The sequence below is a fragment of the Mastigoproctus giganteus genome, chromosome 8, assembly GCF_048544385.1.
Source record: "Mastigoproctus giganteus isolate SK-2022 chromosome 8, ASM4854438v1, whole genome shotgun sequence".
Taxonomy (NCBI): Eukaryota; Metazoa; Arthropoda; class Arachnida; order Uropygi; family Thelyphonidae; genus Mastigoproctus; species Mastigoproctus giganteus.
Window position 1 is genome coordinate 28,796,942 of NC_143582.1, and position 21,238 is coordinate 28,818,179.

The 21,238-nt window shown below is 36.6% G+C and overlaps 1 protein-coding gene across 4 annotated transcripts in view; it reads right to left on the reverse strand.

The window, feature by feature from the left end:
• Positions 1 to 21,238, reverse strand: part of Dys (Dystrophin) — a 932,899-nt gene that overhangs the window by 544,044 nt on the left and 367,617 nt on the right. For all 4 annotated transcript variants that reach the window (XM_090379791.1, XM_090379790.1, XM_090379788.1 and 1 more), the window contains exons 24-25: positions 14,548 to 14,691; positions 7,661 to 7,840 (exon numbers count right to left, since the gene is read on the reverse strand). In XM_090379791.1, the coding sequence (XP_090235917.1) occupies positions 7,661 to 7,840; positions 14,548 to 14,691 (324 nt within the window). The remainder of the gene's footprint in view (positions 1 to 7,660; positions 7,841 to 14,547; positions 14,692 to 21,238) is intronic.

Below are 21,238 nucleotides of genomic sequence, written 5' to 3' on the forward strand. Positions count from 1 at the left end.
ACATTGTGATGCACACATCTTAAATATGATAACAGGTGGGACTAGAGTAGAGAGCAAAAAGTTAACATGGTACTGCAAATGAAAGATTGTGATTTGCTTACAAAGCAACAGTAATGTCTTGGCAACACTTCAGAATGAAGAATTTTAAAAACAGGTATTTTGCCTGTAGCTCCTAGCAGAGGATGCTGTCCAACTTTAATGGCTGTTATTCTAGTTATATAGGTAATGTTCGACCACATGCTTTCTGGCTTTTTAAAACAGCTGCTTTACAAGTTGCTATACTTCACTGATGATCTTTGCCTGCATTTTGAAATGTTTGGCCACCATGCTCTCTCTCTCTCTCTCTCTCTCTCTCTCTCTCTCTCTCTCTCTCTCTCTCTCAAAACTTGTGATTTCTGGTTACAGATATATCTCAAGGAGAGGGTTTATCAAGACAATATTCAATCACTGGCTAACTTGAAGCAAAGCATCACATGGCTGCTGCCAATATTCCCTGCAACATGCTTTGGGCAAGAGTTGACCATGCAGAACTGTGGTTCCAGCATATCTATAATACAAATGGCTATCACATCAAGCAATCGTAGCTTCATAACTTGTGCCTTCCTCATACTGTACTGTAACTTGATAAAATAAATTCTGCTGTATCTCAGTGTGTTTCTGCAAGCAGCAAGAAACACAACCAAGTGTCACTTTTTTTTGGAATTTTTTTCCTTTCTTTTGTGCCTTTCATTTTTCTATAAGATCTAAATACTGTCCATTCACAATTTTGCCTCGGAACAATTCATGATTTACCATCTGCAGACAGCTAAAGTAATGCACTTTAATTGCATTAAATTAACCACCATATACAGGGTGTCTCAAAAATATTGGTACAAACATTTAGGGGAGGTAGGTAACATCTAAAGGAATGTGAATCGCATAGGAACCGGAAACATCACGGAAAAGTAATAGCAAACGCACAAGAAGCAAAAATGACACAAGACAGTAATTAGTGGCAAACATTTATTTGACATAATATTAACAATGGAGTACGATATGGATGCATTTCATGATGTTACAACAGATACTCGAAGGTTCCACCATGAGACGCGATGCATGCGTGACACCGACGCAGCATGGATTGGTGGACAGGTCAAACACACCTGGAGTTTTTTTCACAGTAGCAGCAGCGCAGACAAGTCTCGCCATGAGATCCATTTCCATCTCCACAGGTGATTCATACACGATAGATTTGAGGGCAATCCCCAACAGAAAGAAATCAAGGCTCGATAAATCAGGTTAGCGTGGGGGCCAGGTAACGGGTCCACCACGGCCAATCCATCGACGCCCAAAACGCCTGTTCAAATGGTCACGAACACACCTTCCATAATGAGCAGGCACCCCGTCATGTTGAAATCAAATGTTGCGTCTCACATTTGCTGAAACATCGTCAAGTAACCCTGGTAGAACTTGTTCAAGAAAGATCTGATATTTAGCGGAGTTCATGCAGGATGGTAACAGGTATGGGCCGACTAAGCAATCACTGACCATACCTGCCCACACATTTATTGCGAAGCGATGTTGTGCCACATAGTGGCGCACACTGTGTGGGTTGTCATGAGCCCACACATGAGCATTGTGCTGATTGAATAAGCCTTCCCGAGTGAAATAAGCCTCATCCGCAAACAAAACATGGGCTAGAAAATTCAAGTCTTGAACACTTTCTTGGAGAAACCACTGCGCAAAAGCCAGACATGCAGGACGATCTTGGGGGAGCAGTAACTGAACCCTTTGGAGATGAAAGGGGTGTAAGGAATCTTCATGCCAGACACGCTGTACACTGCAACGAGACACTCCTAAGGCAGAGGAAATGGCATGTGTGCTGGTAGTAGGATTATTCTGGACGGCATTCAACACACTTTCTTCCATGGCGGGAGTTTGCATCGAACGTGGTCTGCCCGCCCTACTCCTGTTACCTCTAAATGACCCATAATTGCACAAACAAACTGTGGTCTGGTACATGTCTGTCTGGGAAGCGTTCTCCATAAATTCGTTGATCGGCTCGTCCATTGCCCTCTGCTAATCCATACACTAGGTGTATGTCTGCCAGCTCACAGTTCATATATCGATGCATGCTCCTTGTGCGGAGACTACTGCTTGAATGAGTAAACCAGAAATTTTCCCTCTCACGAACTGATGAACAGCGCCGTGTACCGACTTATGGTGACGTTTCCGGTTATGGGTTCCTACGCGATTCACATTCCTTTAGATGTTACCTACCTCCCCTAAACGTTTGTACCAATATTTTTAAGACACCCTGTATACATAGATAAATCCAGAAAATCTACCCATCTGGCTGCAAATAATTTTTATCTGTTATTTGAGTCACTACAAAAAATATATATAAGAACAGAAACACTTATTTTGGAGATTACATTTTAAGAAGAAAAAAAACTACTGTTTGAATTTTCAACATACTACTTGTGTTTTATTTTTTCTATGTACTTTATCACTATGATATTATATGTCATGTCATATCATAGCCATACACCACTAATAAACTGCTATGCATGGATAAAAAGATAGGCAGTAGGTGGGGTTAGAATGTGAATATAAATTCACTTCATAAATACAGCCATATTATTCAGCCTGTTTTTTTAAAAAAAATTCTTAATTTTCTTAACATTAAGGTAAATATAATAGTAATATGCACCAGAACACTCATGTTGGGAAAAATTAGCACAGTTTGGAAATTTTAACATGTAATAAAATATTACGCATAGCTCAAATATTTAAAAGGTTCATACCAACAAACTTGAGTAAACACCAACTTACCAATTGCCTCCTTAAGTAAGACAATAAATCTTTTTCTATGGTCAGGCTTTGAAAAAAATAAGGTGAACAATAAGCAAAAATAAAGAAATTGCCAAATAGCTGATATTGTAAAGGACATGACCAACCATTCAGCATCACCACACTCATATTTCTGTAGGAGATAGTAGTAGTGGCATGTGATGCAAGAAATCAAGTGTATGAGCTAATGCAGCAACAGCCAAAAGAAAAAAAAAAAAATTACAAAACAATTCCCTCTAAATGTTTGTCCAGTTCCTCCTTAAATTTATTTAACCTATCAACTTCCATGACAGATGGAAGTTTGTTCCAGAAATTGACCACCCACTGGCTAAAGGCAAATTTCCGCACATCTATTCTACATCTGTCTTTCCTCAATTTAAATTTATGTCCCCTCAGGTTTGTAATCTGAAGAAGTGGAAGAATCCCATCAGAATTCAGCGTGCTCAACCTATTCAAGGCCTTATACACCTCAATCATATCACCTTGCAGGTGCCTAGTCTCCAGCTGCTGCAATTTGCAGAACTTAAGCCTCTCCTGGTAAGAGGATCCCTTCATTCCCCTCACCAATCTTGTTGTCCTTCTCTGTACATGTTCAAGCAAATCTCAATCCTTCCTAAAATGAGGCCTCCAGACCTGCACACAGTACTCAAGGTGTGGTCTGACTATTGCCTTATGCAGAGGGACAATCGCCTCTTTTCCCTGCTAGCAAAATTCCTGTATATCATTGACAACACCCCATTACCTGCCCTGGCAGCTTGTCTGCATTGCTCAGAAAACTTCATATCTGACGGCACAATTACTCCCAGGTCTTTTTCATTTTTTACAACCTGAAGTGTAGTACCACACAGTTGGCACGTTTCTCAGGGGTTACTTCTACCCACATGCAATACTTTGCATTTTGTGTTAAACTTCAGTTGCCACTTCTCAGCCCATCTGCCCAAATTTTCTAGATCCTGTTGCAGTAACACACTGCCATTACTGTCATTAACAACCCTGCCAACCTTTGTATCATCTGCAAACTTCGATACTAAGCCTGATATACCTTCATCCATGTCATTGATAAATATACAAAACAACAGTGGACCCAACACCGAACCCTGTGGGACTCCACTAATAACATTAGTCCATGAAGAGCAGCACCCATTGATTACCACCCTCTGTCTTCTCTCACTCAACCATCCTTTTATCCATTGTAGCAACTTACCCTTAATACCATTCTGCTCCAATTTGTACAGTAGTCTTCCATGCGCAACAGTGTCAAACTTTAATCATTCAAATTAAAGTTTCTTCCTGAAATCTAAGTATATGATATCAAAATTATTTTTTGCATCAAGTTCCTTTGTAACCACATCATATTAACCAATCAAATTTGTCAGACAAGACTTTCCCTTAGCAAACCCATGCTCTGTCTGAATTATTGCTTCAGTCTTGTCTAGATGATCCTGCACTGCATCGTTAACCAGTGACTCCATTATTTTACCCAGAACAGAATTTAAACTAACTGGTCTGTAATTACTCGTGTCACCCTTCGATCCCCCTTTGTGAACTGGCGACACATTTGCACATCTACAGTCCATGGGAACCTCCCCTGAATCCAAGGATGCTCTCAATGGCTAAGGGTTTGTTTACTTCCTTTGCTGCCTCCTTTAATATAACTGGATAGATCCCATCCACCCTAGGTGCCTTTCTTATGTTTAACTTCAACAATTTCTCTTCCACTTTGTTCAGTTATTACAAAATGATTAAGCACCCTGTTACAATTTGATAACCTTATGGCATTTTCAAACCTTAATAACTTAATGTAGATGCAAATGTATTTTTCATCTACATTCTCATGTGTGAATGTGGATGCAAAATACTCATTCAGTTTATTTGTTATCTGAGCAGGATCATCAACAGTCAAATCATCGATATCAAGTGGACCAATCAGATTCATCCCCTTCCTTTTAGAGTTTATATAAGTAAATAAATCCTTGCTGTTTTTCTTAGCATCCTTTGTCAAAAAGATTTCTCGTAATCTGCCTTCACCTGCCTAACCTCCTTTGTGACCTGATTACAGACTAGCTTATATATATCATAGGCTTCTGTGTCTCCTAATAATTTATATGCATCCCATGCATTTTTCTTCTTTGCCACAAGTCTCATTAGTTCATTTGACAACCATTTAGGTGTAAACCTTGAACAATATTTCTTGATAGGTATGAAACGGTTAGTAGCTTCCACTATTAATTCCTTGAATGCTTCCCACTTAGAATTTGCTGTTGGTAACATCATCAGTTGGTCCCACAGTAAAGAATTTAAAAACTGTCTGAGACCACTGTAGTCACCTTTACAGAAGCAAAAACCCCTTCCTTTACTCCTGATGGTAATTTAAGTAAATCCCATATCAGTACACTGTGTTCACTGCCACCTAATGGTTCCTTTATCTGCAAATTCTTAATACAGGAATGATCACTGCTGATAACCAGAACAAGAGTATTTCCCTCTCTGGTTGCCTCTCGAACATGCTGCTGCAGAAAACTCTTACTAGTGTGTGAGTGACCAACCCATAAGTTCCAGTCTATATCTGGGAGGTTAAAATCCCCCATTATAAGACATTCTGATTTACTAGCCCACTATTTCTCTGTACAATTGTTCATTGTACTCATTTGAGTCATTAGGCCTATAACATACTCCTACTCTTATTTTTGCTTTAACAGTGCTTAGGTCACACCAAACTGACTCGACAGTGCACTGTTCATCTATATCAACTGGTTGCACTTCTTTTGATTTTGTTTTTCTTAATTAACAGCATAACACTTCCTCCCTTCCTATCCTGTCTATCCTTTCTGTACACATTGTACTCCCCAAATTCCAGTTCTACATTCCTTATATCTGTGTGACACCACGTCTCTGCTATCCCAACAATATCCACCTTCGATGTCTTGACCAACACTTCAAATTCATCAAATTTATTTACTATACTTCTAGCATTGGTATACATGCAAGTATACATGTACCTATTCTTATTATTAGTTACTCTAACACATCCCATATAACCTGTTTCACGAAGTTGATAGCCTAAATAAATTTAAGGCTCAGCTGGACAGGTATTTCGAACAAACGGAGGGGTGAAGTGAAAGTGTTTTCTTTTTTTTTTTTTTTTTTGGCTGATGCTGCATATGCTTGCTTTCTTGCATCATATGCCTCTACTAATGCTAGTGCTAATGACTGCTACCAGTCCCTGAAACCCCCCTCACTCCAGGCCGCTGCTTATTCTAATAGAAGTAGTGCAAGAATCACCTACACCTCTGCCTGCAGCTACTTTTAACCTTTTAGTCTGTGAATCTCCCCAAGCTAGCAGTTTTTCAACCCACCTAACACTACCTCGATAGCATCAGCAAATATTCTTGCACCTTTTCTATTTAAGTGTATCCCATCCCTGTAGAAGCAGTCTCTCCTGTTAACAAGAGCTGTCAGATAAACTCAATATATAAGATACTACGTTAATGTGTGTTGGGGTGAGGTTCTAAAATTGAAAAATGAAAGGTTTTCTGCATGGTTAAAATAAAGAACCATTGAATTATACCTTAGAATAGTATAAATCAAGTATAACATATCAAAAATGCAAATACAACATATTATAATATATCAAAAATGGGTAATGATAGTTTTGTCACCATTTCCAAGCTAAAAAAGAAAAAGCTACAGAGTAGTTGGATCAACTACTATCAGATCATCAAAAAGAACCCTACAGGAATGGGATACTATAGCCATGCATTTGCTCACAAAACAAAGTTTCCACCTCAGCTTTAGACAACATATGCTCTTCAGATCATGATATACGTTGGCTAAAATTGATGTCATCACCTCAACTTCAGACACCATCTTTGTCATGTTGTACAGATCAGAAGCAATGGGCCTAAAAGCAATAATAAAGGGTAATATGAGTTCGTGTATGCCCACAGAGCAGTTTTATGCAGACTACACAATCATAGCGGAAAAATTCACTATAAAGCTCCATTCACAGATTTCCTGGGATTATATCAGAGAGCAACCAGTATTTGCCATACCTACACAATCTTATAACTGTCACAGGAACGACTATTCAGGCACTGTTTACAAGAGGAATCAAGAAAAATATATCTTTATGAAGGGTGACCTGCAGTTCTACGTCTCTTTAATCCCAGTGCTAAAAAAAAAGACTGCTTGAACTGTCTGACATGTAATCTAGAATGACAAGAAGTGGAATCATGTATTCCACAAGCATGATTCATTTGTGATGAACTTTCAACTGGGTAGTCACTAAGCCATATGACATCACAAATGGGCAGAGAGAGAGAGAGAGAGAGAGAGAGAGAGAGAGAGAGAGAGAGAGAGAGAGAGAGAGAGAGAGAGAGAGACAGAGGTTTCTTTTTCTACTCCTTAAGACAAACATCATCATAAGAGTGAATTTAGCATGTTGGATACAGATTTTGACTAGTGCAACAAAAGCCTCAGCCTTGTTTGAAGTGCATTATACAGTACAGACAAGCTAATGAAAATTCAGTCCAACATCAGCAAGTATCTTCTGTGTGTGTCTTCAACCTACATACACGATACTGGAGTATTATAGGCTCCAATATCACTTGCATTTGGAATTATCATAAAAAAAAAATAATAATTCTGTATTCCTCCTCCTCTTCTCACACTTGTGTAGTAGTGGTGTTAGTGTTTTATATGGCCTCAAAAACAGATTACATTGCAGAAGTAACCATACCATACTTCTTTATGTATCAGGCATGACAGTATGACATTTCTCAAAACAGAACAAGCTATTAATTTACATGATTAGTTTTAAGAAATTTACCTGAAATTTTTTATTTCTTGTCTGCAGCTCAGCAGAAGTTGATATAGATCCCTCAGGAGGAATTTCTCTTGAAAAGCTATCTAACCATTGCAGTAACTCCTTTACTCCTTGTTTAGCTGTCTGACTACCATTTAAAGCTTCCCGAAGTGATTTATTTTTACTATCTGCCTGTTGTAAAACCTAAATAAAAATCAATAAAACTACAAAATATATATGGTATTTCAAAACTGCATTGAATAAATGTAGGAACATATTATACAGTTAAAAATATCAAAAAAGCTCCAAAAACATATGTCTAAAAAGTCGTATTTCCAAAATATTAAGTATAATTTATAAAACATAAAAAGAAATTGAAATAAATCTCTAAAAGGAAAACAACTAAAACAGCTATTCAAAGTGCCTTCCATTTTGTGCAATGCAGCATTCAGAACAATGAATCCAGAATTTTTTAGCATGTCTTATCATTTCAGGACTGTTCTTAATGGTTTCAAGAGCTTTCAAAATGCAATTTCTCAGTTTGTCTTGTGTACTAATATGTGTAGAAAGAATCACAAATCTGATGTAACATCACACAAAATAATCTAAGGATGTGAGGTTGGGTGATCTCGTTGGCCACTGTACAGGGCCATCCCAACCAAGCCACTGGTTATTGTACTCAAAACTGAAGAGATAATACATCACAGGAAAAGAGAGCTGGTGCACTGTCATGCATAAACCACATCCTCTGCCAAATTTAAAGGGGTATATCTTCCAACAATTCCCACAAATTGTTTCACAGAAAGTGTAGATGTACCATTCCTCAAGCTTTTCTGGTAAAAAATAAGGACCAGTAAAACTGTCTCCAAGAACTACAGCAAGCATTAAAGAAAAAAAAAAATAAGTTGATAATGAGTAATGACAATTACATGTGAGTTTTCTTTGGCACAGGAATGAGTATTTCAAGGGTTGAGAAATTCCATTTCTATAAAAAAGGACTCATCAACCAGAACATGACTAAGAAATTGAAAATCACATGTACCTTGCAAAAGGAACCATTGTTAAAAAAAGTTTTTTGTGTTTGTTCATATTTTGTGACAATTTTTGTACAGGTGTGCCGTGATAGGGATACAACTGCTACTCCAATAACATTTCGTACACTTGCATATGAAACATTTACACAGCCTGACAACCTTCTGGCACTTATGATAGGAGATACTTTTACAGCACAAAGTACATGCCCTTCAACATTTGGAGCTCATCAAAATCTCCCTCTACCAGTGTTTACTTGTAATGGTTTCAGCATACCTGAAAAGACTACTCCACAGCAGCAAGTTTTATGATTCCATACTCAAAATTTGAAATTTTTCTACGAATCTGCAAGTAGTAATAGTATCCGCCATATAGTGCAAGGAAGCCTTTGGCTTCCTTGCACTGGCAAATAAAAAGTAGATAAGAAAAAAATTATATGCTTCCCTCCTCACACAGGTAGGCATCCAGTTTAATTTATTCAGTCAGCCTTGACTACCTTCAAGGTCAATTTGTTCCAGCTATCAACGACTCACTGGCTAAAAAAAAAAACTTCATACAATCTAATCTAAACCTCAAGCCCTGTAATTTGAATTTATCACTCCTAGGTCTGGAATTGTTTAGAACAGTGAGAATTCCACTTTCATTCATCTTACTAATCCCTCTCAGAGCCTTATAAACCTCAATCAGGACACCTCTGAGGTTCCTGATGGCCAAGCTCTGCAGCCCACATAAGCCTTTCCCTCATATGTTCGTCCTGCTGATCTCACCATTCAAGTTATCCATCTTTGGACTCTTTCAAGAAGCTCAATATCTCTTTTCAGATGACGTCTCCATACTTGAACACTGTATTCCAAATGTGGTCTCACAATTGCCTTATAAGTAGCTATGGAATTCTTATGAACCTCATCATAATTTAAAATCATATCAGTTTTTAACTCAGCAAAAGACAGATTAGTACTGTCTACAAATATCAGTTTAACAAATTCTATACTGCAAAACAATGAGGGAGTCATCATTGAACTTGAAACTCGGGAAACAGACATGTTGGTATATATGGTTGATATGTACTCAGCTACACTAATTACTCACAAATGAAATTAGCAACATGATCTAATGGATTTTAATTACACTTTGAGTTGTTCCTTTATGAAAGTTGTTTTTATTTTCTCTGCATTATTTGTAATTCTCTGCGTTGCCTCATTTAGGCCTGTAGAACGTGCAATATCACATGGTCTTTCATTTCGCTCAAAGTGTTTCACAATTTCATATTTTTTCTCTATTGACAGAGGTGGACTGGTCTTAAGCCTTACCGGGGAAACCCCGGTGGGCCGGAGGCCAGTGTGATTTTGGCCATAAACCATAGTATGAGGCCGGAACAATTTTTGTAAGAATTTTTGACCCAGTCCGCCTCTGTCTATCGATATTGCTTTTCTTTTTCTCTCTGAATCCGTAGTGTCTTCACCAGGATGCTTCCTTTTCATATCTTTTAAGTATTTTACTCATTTTTAGGGAATAAAGCACAATTACAAAATGAGGAGGCACGCTTGATACACATAAACAAAGCTGCACGCATGTAGCAACTGAATAAACAACACTGTAACGGCAGAGACACACTATTATAACACCTCACTATCTCACATTTTACTAAAGCACATTTCTGGGAGTTACTGCCATAAAACAATAAAGACAATTTCCAGTTGTGTTTCTGCTAATGGAATCTGTTATAAACTGGTAGTTATGTTTTGTTTTGTTTTTTGTTATTTGGTTTTTAGGAGCATTAGCAACTAAGGTCATATTGCTCCGAGGATATGCGGTGGTCATTCCCTGAGCTTTCAACATCCTCTGTATTTGGTGGTCACAGGCTCGAACCCCGGTCTAATCAAGAAGCGTGTGCTACACACTGCTGTTCCTGTCCACCTGGCTACGGAAGTGCCATAAACTGGTAATAAACTAGATCTAATTGCATTTGTGATAATATTGATAGCTGGAATTGTGTGGGTTTTTACATTCTTATGGTGAAATGTGTTTCCCCTTCACCGACATAAAAAACATAAATACATTTTCTGAATGTTCTCTTCATTCCTATCATGTTGCATTCAGTTGGGGTGATTCCGCGTTCAACTGCCATTTCTTGTAAACACAGAGGCGAATCGTGCATAAGCGAATTTCATTCCTGTTATATACGATATCGTTCCCCTATTTATAAATCATGTATGATCGAATTCGTGTAGTGTAAACACGTGTTATACAAGGACTGACTGTATTAATAAAGAAATTAATTCAGAAAAAAATTTACATTATATTCCAAACTGCAATCCCTTCCCTGCCCCACAAAAACAATGTAGGAAAACATCCAAAATTTATGGAACATGAAAATTCAAATTACAAAAATGTAATTTGAAATGTAAAATGAATTTATACATTTTTCAGAATTCCACAGATTATAATTATTGTCTGTCCAGTATAAGAAACTACATGGAATTTTAGACAATCATTGAAAAGAGCATATCCATTAGTTATTCCTAGGTCCACTTAAATGCTGTTCATAACTTGATTTTGAAAAATCAGTAGATTAGGTTACTAATCTACTGATACACAACAAAGTCACTAAACATATCCTGTGAATGAGTCCATCAAACTGTTCACATAAGGTTGAAAATGAAAAAAAAATTCAGTAGAATAAGAACTGAAATTTTCAAATGCAAACCAGAAAAAAGAGCGAACTGTGTTTAAAAAAAAAAAACACCTTGGTATATTGGCCAACTGGTGACCATGAATGATACATGAATTCATTACTATTATTCAGAGACTAAACAAAGATCCATAAAATGAAATCATGAAATATCTCACCATGAGAAATTCTGAAGAGTGCCATCAGCAATCAGAGATGGCATTAGTTTTTGTGGAACAAGGAAGGGGTAACATTCATTGATTACCTACAGAGGGTAACTCTATTTTGAATGAATATAATTCTTCCTTGCTACCAAAACTTTGTGATTAATTAAAGGACAAACTCTCCAAAAGTGACCCTCTTACCATACAGAAATGCTCCCAGTCGTGAAGCTCAGATAACCATGGAGATAAGCAGTAAACGTATTTTTGTCATACTCAAATTATTCTCCAATTATGGCTGCATCAAATTACAGGCGGGCCTCGATTAACACGATTAATTCGTCCCACGAGCGCATCGTACAAAACGGAAACACGCTAATCGAATATGATAACCAATAGGAAAAATTATAATTAGTCCTTGACCTTCTGAAATGTCCATAAAGAATTTTAAAAATACCTTTTAAATAACTTTTTAACTGTATATAATGTAAAAGATAATGAAAATAATTATGGAATTAAATGTTTATTGCATAAAACAGCGGTTCTTAAGCTGTGCGGCGCGGAATATTTTAAATTTTCAAGGGAAACAGCGATACTCGACATGTCGGACACCGCGTGAACTACTAGCTCGAGGTAGTTCACAGTTTCAGCATTTCTTATTAAGTTGTTTGGACCTAACTACTAAATGAAACTGTTAGGTATTTCTTTTGGTCTGGGTGCGCCTTGAAAAAATTACTGAGACATTAAAGGTGCCGTGAACTGAGAAACTTTGGGAAACTCTGACACAAAATACAAAATGAAGAAATTACTGTTGCGGAAATATTTAAACAGTGTTGACTTTCTCTTTTCATCAATCAATTTCCGATAGCCGACAACAATCTTCTGTGGGCACTGGCGAAATAAATCTCGCAGAGAACATCAAACCTTTTGTTTGAGGTTCTATGCGATATGAAAGATTTCATCTAATTCTTTTACCGTTATCTCCTTCGCGGTAACATTTTCATCTGGCTCATTTAAAAATTTGAATTTTTAAATGCAAGTCTGCATTGACTTTATTAGCAGGAGACAAACACATCTTCTTCCGATGGTTGATGGAACACACCGAGGCGGCCAGCAGGCAAACATTTGTCTATTGACCGTACGACTCGCGGTAAGCTTAACGCACGATTCAAATCTTTTTCAACTATCGCATAAAAAAAAAAAAGATCACGTTAACTGGAAATTTGCATCGTGCAAAGTGAAAAGTGGTATCATTTTTCAAATAGCGTTAACAGAATATCGTGTTAATCGAACTCGCATTATGTGAGGCCTAGCTATACAATTGGTTTCCAGAACTACAAAAAAAAAAAAAAAAATTTAAAAAGGTAAGAGTTTCGGATGGGACAAATAATGGTCTTATTCATGCAGTTGAAGTGTAGTTAGATGACTAATAGTAGTAGTAGTAGCATGTGGTGCAAGAAAGCAAGTGTATGAGCTTATGCAGCATCAGCAAAAAAAAAAAAAAAAAAAAAAAAAAACACACACCACTCCCTCCAAATGCCTGTCCAGTTCCTCCTTAAATTTATGTAACCTATCAACTTTCACAATGACAGATGGAAGTTTGTTCCAGCAATAAACCACCCACTGGCTAAAGGCAAATTTCCACACATCTATTCTACATCTGTCTTTCCTCGATTTGAATTTATGTCCCCTCAGGTTCGTAATCTGAACAAATGGAAGAATTCTATCAGAATTCAGCGTACTCAACCCATTCAATGCCTTATACACCTCAATCAGATCACTTTGCAGGTGTCTAGTCTCCAGCCACTACAATTTGCAGAACTCAAGCTTCTCTTCGTAAAAGGATCCCTTCATTCCCCTCACCAATCTTGTTGTCCTTCTCTGTACACGCTCAAGCAAATCTACATCCTTCCTAAAATGAGGCCTCCAGACCTGTACGCAGTACTTAAGTCGTGGCCTGACCATTGCCTTATACAGAGGGACAATCACCTCCTTTTCCCCTGCTAGCAAAATTCCTGTATATCACTGACAAAACCCCATGACCTGCCCTGGCAGCCTGTCTGCATTGCTCAGAAAACTTCATATCTGACTGCACAATTACTCCCAGGTCTTTTTCATTTTCTACAACCTTAAGTGTAGTACCACACAGTTGGTATGTTTCTCTGGGGTTACTTCTACCCATATGCAGTACTTTTCATTTGTCAATGTTAAAGTTCAGTTGCCACTTCTCAGCTCATTTGCCCAAATTGTCTAGATCCTGTTGCAGTAGCACACTGCCATTACTGTCATTAACAACCCTGCCAACCTTTGTATTATGTGCAAGCTTCGACACTAAGCCTGATATACCTTTATCAATATCATTGATAAATATATAAAACAACAGTGGACCCAACACCGAACCCTGTGGGACTCCACTAATAACATTAGTCAACGAAGAGCAGCACCCATTGATTACCACCCTCTGTCTTCTCCCACTCAACCATCCTTTTATCCATTGTAGCAACTTACCCTTAATACCATTCTACTCCAATTTGTACAGTAGTCTTCCATGCACAACAGTGTCAAAAGCTTTCCTGAAATCCAAGTATATGATATCAAAATTATATTTTGCATCCAGTTCCTTTGTAACCACATCATAATACCCAATCAAATTTGTCAGACAAGACTTTCCCTTAACAAACCCATAAGATATCTCTAATATATAGAGATATCTTATACAGCTCTAGAAATCTATGCAAGGGGACATCTAGTAAAGACAAAAGTGTTGAATAAAGTATGCCATCTATTCAACATATTCACTTTAGAGGTGGTAGTAGTAGTAGTAGTGGTAGTAGTAGAGGCATGTGATGAAAGAAAGAAAGCTTATGTAGCATCAGCAAAAAAATGTTGAACAGGTGAATATGTTGAATAAAAGTTGATTCAATCCAGAGTGCTTCATTATTTCTATGGTACAAAATTTCTAATATCACTCATAATTGTTAATATTAATATGGCCAATTACCATTATCATTAAATTAAGCAAAAGTTGAGGAATAAAAATAATTTACCTTTTTCCATTTTGAATTTAGAATAGTCAGCTGATCCTGAAGACGAGCTGAAAATTCCGATTTTGCATTCTGCATAAGCTCTTGACCAGAGGAATTGATACTGTCAACATTGGGTTGGAGAGTTTTTATATCATCTTGCAATGCCTACATAAATAATGAAAGTAAGTTAATATGATATAAACAATCTCCTAGTGTAAATACACTGAAAATAAGGAACAACATCATAAGTTAAGTAGAGAAATACAATTATCTAGGAAGCTGTGTTACACAAGATGAACGATCAGATAATGAAATCAAAAGACGGATTGGTATGGCCAAGGCCACGTTTCAGAAACTGGGCAACATACTAAAAGATAGGAAATTGTCACTGAAAATGAAAAACAGAATTTTCATCTGTTGCGTTATACCTGTCCTTACGTATGGTAGTGAATGGAAAATCTCAAAAGAAATGGCAAAGTGTTTGGAGGCGACAGAAATATGGTTTTATAGATGGATGCTCAGAATATCCTGGACTAAACATACCACGAATGTAGAGGTACCACAAAGAGCAGGAACGCAAAGATCATTAGTGAGGAAAAGCAGCTGAAATTTTTTGGGCACATCATGAGGAAGGAAGGTTTGGAGGAGATCATCATGACAGGCGAGATGAATGGAAAGAGAAGCAGAGGAAGACAAAGAATAACCTATATTAGTAGTCTGACCAATTGGATGAATGTACGGAGTCTAGATCTGCTGAGAACAGCAAAAGATTGAGAGCTGTGGAAGACCATGATCACCATGGTTAGAATATTTTGCTTGTTACTGAAAGCTTGCTTGACAAGGGTGATTCTTCTTCTTCTTCTTATCTCTGTAGCGCACCGGTTGTCCTGGGTATTGGGCGCCTCCGTAGCCAGGTGGGCAGGAGCAGCAGTGCATAGAACACGCTTCTTGATTAGATGGGGGTTCGAGCGCATGATCCACCAAATACGGAGGAGGCAGAAAGGTCAGGGAATGACCACCACATATCCCCAGAGCAATATGGCCTTAGTTGCTAATGCTCCTAAAAACCAAATAACAACAACAACCTGGGTAATAAAATTCCCCAAATAACAAAACTGTTTCACTTGTTCCACTTTGTTGTTCCCCATTTTGATGTTTGTTTGAGGTTGTTCATCATTCTTGGTGACAACAAGTATTTTAGTCTATTGTGCATTTATCTTTAGATGTGAATCTTGTAGCCTTAATGATAGTCTTTCCAACATCTTACACAGCTCCTGCTCTGAGTCAGCTAATAATGCTATGTTGTCCGTGAATCTGATACAGTGAATCTGTTGTCCATTAATCTTGATACTCTCTGCTTCCTGCTTCATTTTTGTTATGGATTCCTCGATGAACATGTTGAAAAGATATGGGGATAAAGAGCAACCCTGCCTCACACCTCTCCTGATCCTTGCTTCCTTTGTGGTACCATTAATATCTATTTCAGTATGTTGTGTCTTGTACAGATGCAGGATAAGCCTTCTGTCTCTCCAGTCCAGGCCAAAGTTTTTCATGAGTCTGAACAACTTCTTCCAATTTATGTTATCAAAGGCTTTTTGTATATCAACAAAACAATCTTAACATTATAAAAATTTTTGAAATTCAAGAACTTAGATATGAGATAGAAACATTATTATTATTCATTTGGATCTTAAATATTCTCATCTGAATAACTAAGTCAATAGTATTCTTGAAATTCTAAAATTTTTGAATAGTACAGTTTCTTCCAAATTATTTTAAGAGGCTACTCTTCTCTTAACTTTAAATAAAATGAAGAAAAGAAGAGATATTTTCCATGTACCTCTGTCCTTTCAAACTAGAATGAAAAAGATCCAAAGTTACTTGTGAGACTTTATTTGAAATTATTATAAAAACGTGTTTCGTTTAATTCAACTCTGTTTTCGGACTTTTGAAGGAAACATTACATTCTTTGATAAATGATTCTATAAATTATGGTAATGATATTTACTGCAGCTGAAACATGACTTTTCACTAGTATTAAAAAAAACGCTTTGGAGAGACTACAGACGTTTCCTTTTCCAAAACTAAAAATCTTCATCGAAATGTTTACATTTCAAAACTGCCTTTAAAAAGGCCTCATACATACTATTTTAATCTTTTCCCAGTTCTCTTCTCTTTTTCATATATAACCAATTGTATTACCAGACAACTATAGCAATGATTTTTGAAGACTTTTACTCACATGCATTCACATGTGCAGCTTATGATACACATTATGGCTGAAGTATAACTATTTCAATCAAGCTAATCAAAACGTATGTTAATAATTCTATACTATATCAAACATTCATAGGAGTTTAACAATATATAAAAACTGCTTCAAAGTAAACAAAAAAAAAAAAAAAATCACATAATCAATCAAGTCAGTTTGCATAACAAAAAGAATAAGGTGATTATTTCTGATCTTCTTGGATGACTTCTCAGTACAAAGAACAAATTTTTTACAAAACAATTGTATGAATCATCACAATGAAAAAATAACTGTTCTTGAAAAGAGTACAGTCATAATAACAACCTCTGGCTCATGTACCTTATTAAAGTGGTCAGCAGGACAACAATAAAAAAATTGTTTTTTTACAGTAGGCAACAATCCTATTCAGAGCAATGGGAGATACAGGTGTGCATGTAATAACTTAACATATACTACTTATGTTAAGTATGAGTACATATCACTGTATTTATAAAAGTGGTTATTAAAATATATTTGCTCGTATAGTTTAATATTTTTTGTGGTTGCTGGCCTCCACCTCAAATATAAAAGTGGCGTGAATCTGAAAGAAGATTGGGAATCACTGATACAGAGGATAACCAAATTATAACTGGTAAATTTTCTGAATGTCCATCATGGTTATACACCATTGTGATTTAATTAGGAAAGAGCCACATACATAGCAGAATTTGGGATGATTTTACACTTAGGAGACATGACAATGAATGTGTTCCAGTAATTCAATTCTGATTACCAATTCACAAAATTACTTGAAACAATTACTTGAAATAATAAATAAGTTATGAAATAACAAGGATATAGATATATTCAAACAATTATATAAATATGAATATATGAAAAATAATAATAAACAAATAATAATTTAATAATTACATTCATGTAGGTTGGCTGAATAGTGTGAGTGATATAATCACTCACACTACTCAGTGTAATATAAATATAAATAGATAGATATAATATAATATTAGATATAATATAAAATGTGAGTGATATAATCAGTCTCATCACAAAAACTGAACATGCTAGAGGAAAGGTGAAAACAGATTTGGAATCAGCATCCAAAGGTCTATCTAGTCTGAATTTTTTTTTTTCACCAATGAAAAATTGTTTGTTGATCTGTGTTATAATGAACATGTAGATGAGGTGGGGACTTTTTTGGCTGATGCCACTAAGCTTTCCTTTCTTAACAGCATCAGCCAAAAAATTTTACCCCACCAATACTATAATAAGCTGTTGTTTATTTATTTATCCATCATTATGAAATGTGAGGCATTTTACAGAAATTTTTTTAAAATCTTTATAGTCAATAGAGTTAATAATTTCTAATCTGTTTAGAATTGGAATAATACTACTATTATATCACCACAGACATCTTTTTTAATTTGCAGCATGTTTAAAAGACTACACTGGTCAACAAGGTTTTGCTAACATGGGTGAAAGTAAGCATTTTTTGTTAATTTGTATGTGCTGATTACAAATATGACAATAAAACGTTTCTATCACGTCACATTTTTTTAGAAAAATGCAAAAACAAAAAAAAACGTAAAATAGCTTTAAAATCAACAAAATTGTCCAACATTGCACTCTGTACCTTTCCCAGTCAAATTTATTGTAACAAAAGAGACATATCTGTGTTGTTTAATGGTATACTAATACCTCTTTTTAGTTTTATGTCCATGAGGAGTGGTCAGTCTGAGTTATATTACTATAATCCTTATTTGAACCTTACTATATTTCCGGCAGCCAAGTGTCTCTATGAAAGACAACTTGTTCTCAAATTAATAGCATAGCTTAATTTGCGGTACTCACTTTTTTATATAATCTGCAATTGATGTGTTGAGATAGGATAAAATGGCAGTTGAGTTTAAAAATTGGAATTAATATGGATACATTTAAATTTTGGAAACGGAGTTTAAAATATGCTCAAGGAAATAGAAGTGCACATCTTCATCCTTGGTTGTCATGAATTAAAAGTTGAAATGATAAGGCTAGGAAAGTTAAACTCCTCAGTTTAACTTTCGAAGAAAGTTAAACTGAGGAGTACCACAAATTAACTGAAGAGTACCACAAATTTTTGTGAGTACCGCAAATTAAGCTATGATATTAATTTGAGTCAATTTAAATCGGTACTTTAAGAATTCTACAATTTATCTAATAGACAACTTGTTCTTGTTTACAAGCTGTCTTTAGCCCTTAAATGTACATTTTTGGGGTTAGTTTCAATTTGTAAGATCTAATGGTAGATTGTGGTGTTTTAAAGTTCCATTTTGGTCTAAAGAAAACTCGTGAAATGGAGGAAAAATGCCGTGTGCAAGTCAATTCGCCAAACAGTTTTTGCTATGTTTGTGAACAATTTACAGTGAAGTCGCAATGTCGATCAATCACAGACAAGGTGAAACAAGCTTATTATTTTTATTGTCACGTGGGTGATCAGGATAAAAGGTGGGCACTGCATATGTGCTACGTAAATCTGAATGAATAGATGAAGGGGAAAAATTCTAAAATGCTTTTTGCTGTTACGATGATCTGGCAAGAACCAACTCATCTCTAAGATTGCTATTTCTGCCTCAAAAATACTAAGGGGTTTTCAAGTAAAACTAGAATTATAAAAAAAATACCCCAAACTTCCATCTGCAATAAGACCAAGAGTCACTAGAGCCCATACTTGCCCCTCAACATCTGCCAATCCTAGTACAATCCTGAAAATGACAAAACGCCACACTTAATTGAGCAAAGTGAACTTAATGATTTGGTTAGGGATTTAAATCTTTCAAAGCAACAGGCTGAGCTATTAGGATCTAGGTTGCAACAGTGGAATTTGCTGGAAAAAACCACAAATATTTCTGTTTAGAAAGGTGCCTCCGTAACCAGGTAGGCAGGAGTAGTAGTAGTGCGTAGCACACGCTTCTTGATTTAGACCGTGGTTTAAGCCCATGACCACCAAATACAGAGGATGTGGAAGGTCAGGGAATGACCATCGCATATCCCCAGTCTGGATAAAAAACTTCTGTCAGGAAGGGCATCCGGCCGTAAAAATTGCATGCCAAAACAATAAAAAAAAAAAACGCTGACCTCATATATAATGGGAAAAAGCGAGGACAAAAAAAAAAAAAAAATTATGTGTTTAGAAACCAAAATGAAAAGTTTGCATGTTATTATCAAATGGAAGGTTATCTTTGTGTCTGCAAAGATGTAAACAGATTGATGGATGAACTAGGGTTTGAACACAATCCTGAAGAATTGAGATAATTCATCGATTCTTTTAAACACAGTTTAAAAGCAGGTTTGCTAAACAATGGTAATATCAAACCATCGGTCCCACTGGCTCATCCAGTGGCTATGAAAGAAGCCTATGATAGCATGTCATTGTTATTAAATGCCTTAAAATATTGTTGGAAAATCTGTGATGATTTAAAAGTAATGGCTTTGTTGCTCGGACTAGTAGTAGTAGTAGTAGTAGTAGTAGTGGCATGTGATGCAAGAAAGCAAATGTATGAGCTTATGCAGCATCAGCCAAAAAAAAAAAAAAAGATCACACCATTCCCTCCAAATGCCTGTCCAGTTCCTCCTTAAATTTATTCAACCTATCAACTTCCACAACGACAGATGGAAGTTTGTTCCAGCAATTAACCACCCGCTGGCTAAAGGAAAATTTCAATCAGATCACTGTGCAGGTGCCTAGTCTCCAGCCACTGCAATTTGCAGAACTTAAGCCTCTCTTGGTAAGAGGATCCCTTCATTCCCCTCACCAATCTTGTTGCCCTTCTCTGTACACGCTCAAGTAAATCTACACCCTTCCTAAAATGAGGCCTCCAGACCTGTACGCAGTACTCAAGCCGTGGCCTGACCATTGCCTTATACAGAGGGATAATCACCTCCTTTTCCCTGCTAGCAAAATTCCTATATATCATTGACAAAACCCCATGACCCGCCCTGGCAGCCTGTCTGCATTGCTCAGAAAACTTCATATCTGACTGCACAATTACTCCCAGGTCTTTCTCATTTTCTACCACCTTAAGTGTAGTACCACACAGTTGGTACGTTTCTCTGGGGTTACTTCTACCCATATGTAGTACTTTGCATTTGTCCAGGTTTGTGTTGTTTCCTGTGTTTATGGGATAGTCGAACCGTAGAACATCATTATATTGTGAAGGAATGGCCCATCAGAGAAGAATATGTTCCCAGGAAACTCAACGTCAAATGGATACCTTTAGTGAAACCTGAAATGGTGCTTCTCCCAGCATTATGCATTAAATTGGGTCTCATGAAAAATTCTGTAAAAGCTCTGGACAAAAATAGTGAAGGTTTCAAGTACAGTAATATCCCGCATAGCAATGATAATTGGTATTGAAACTTCTGTGTTATGTGAAACTGTGCTGATTGAGGTATAATTATAATGGGTTTTAATTGAATGCGTACCAG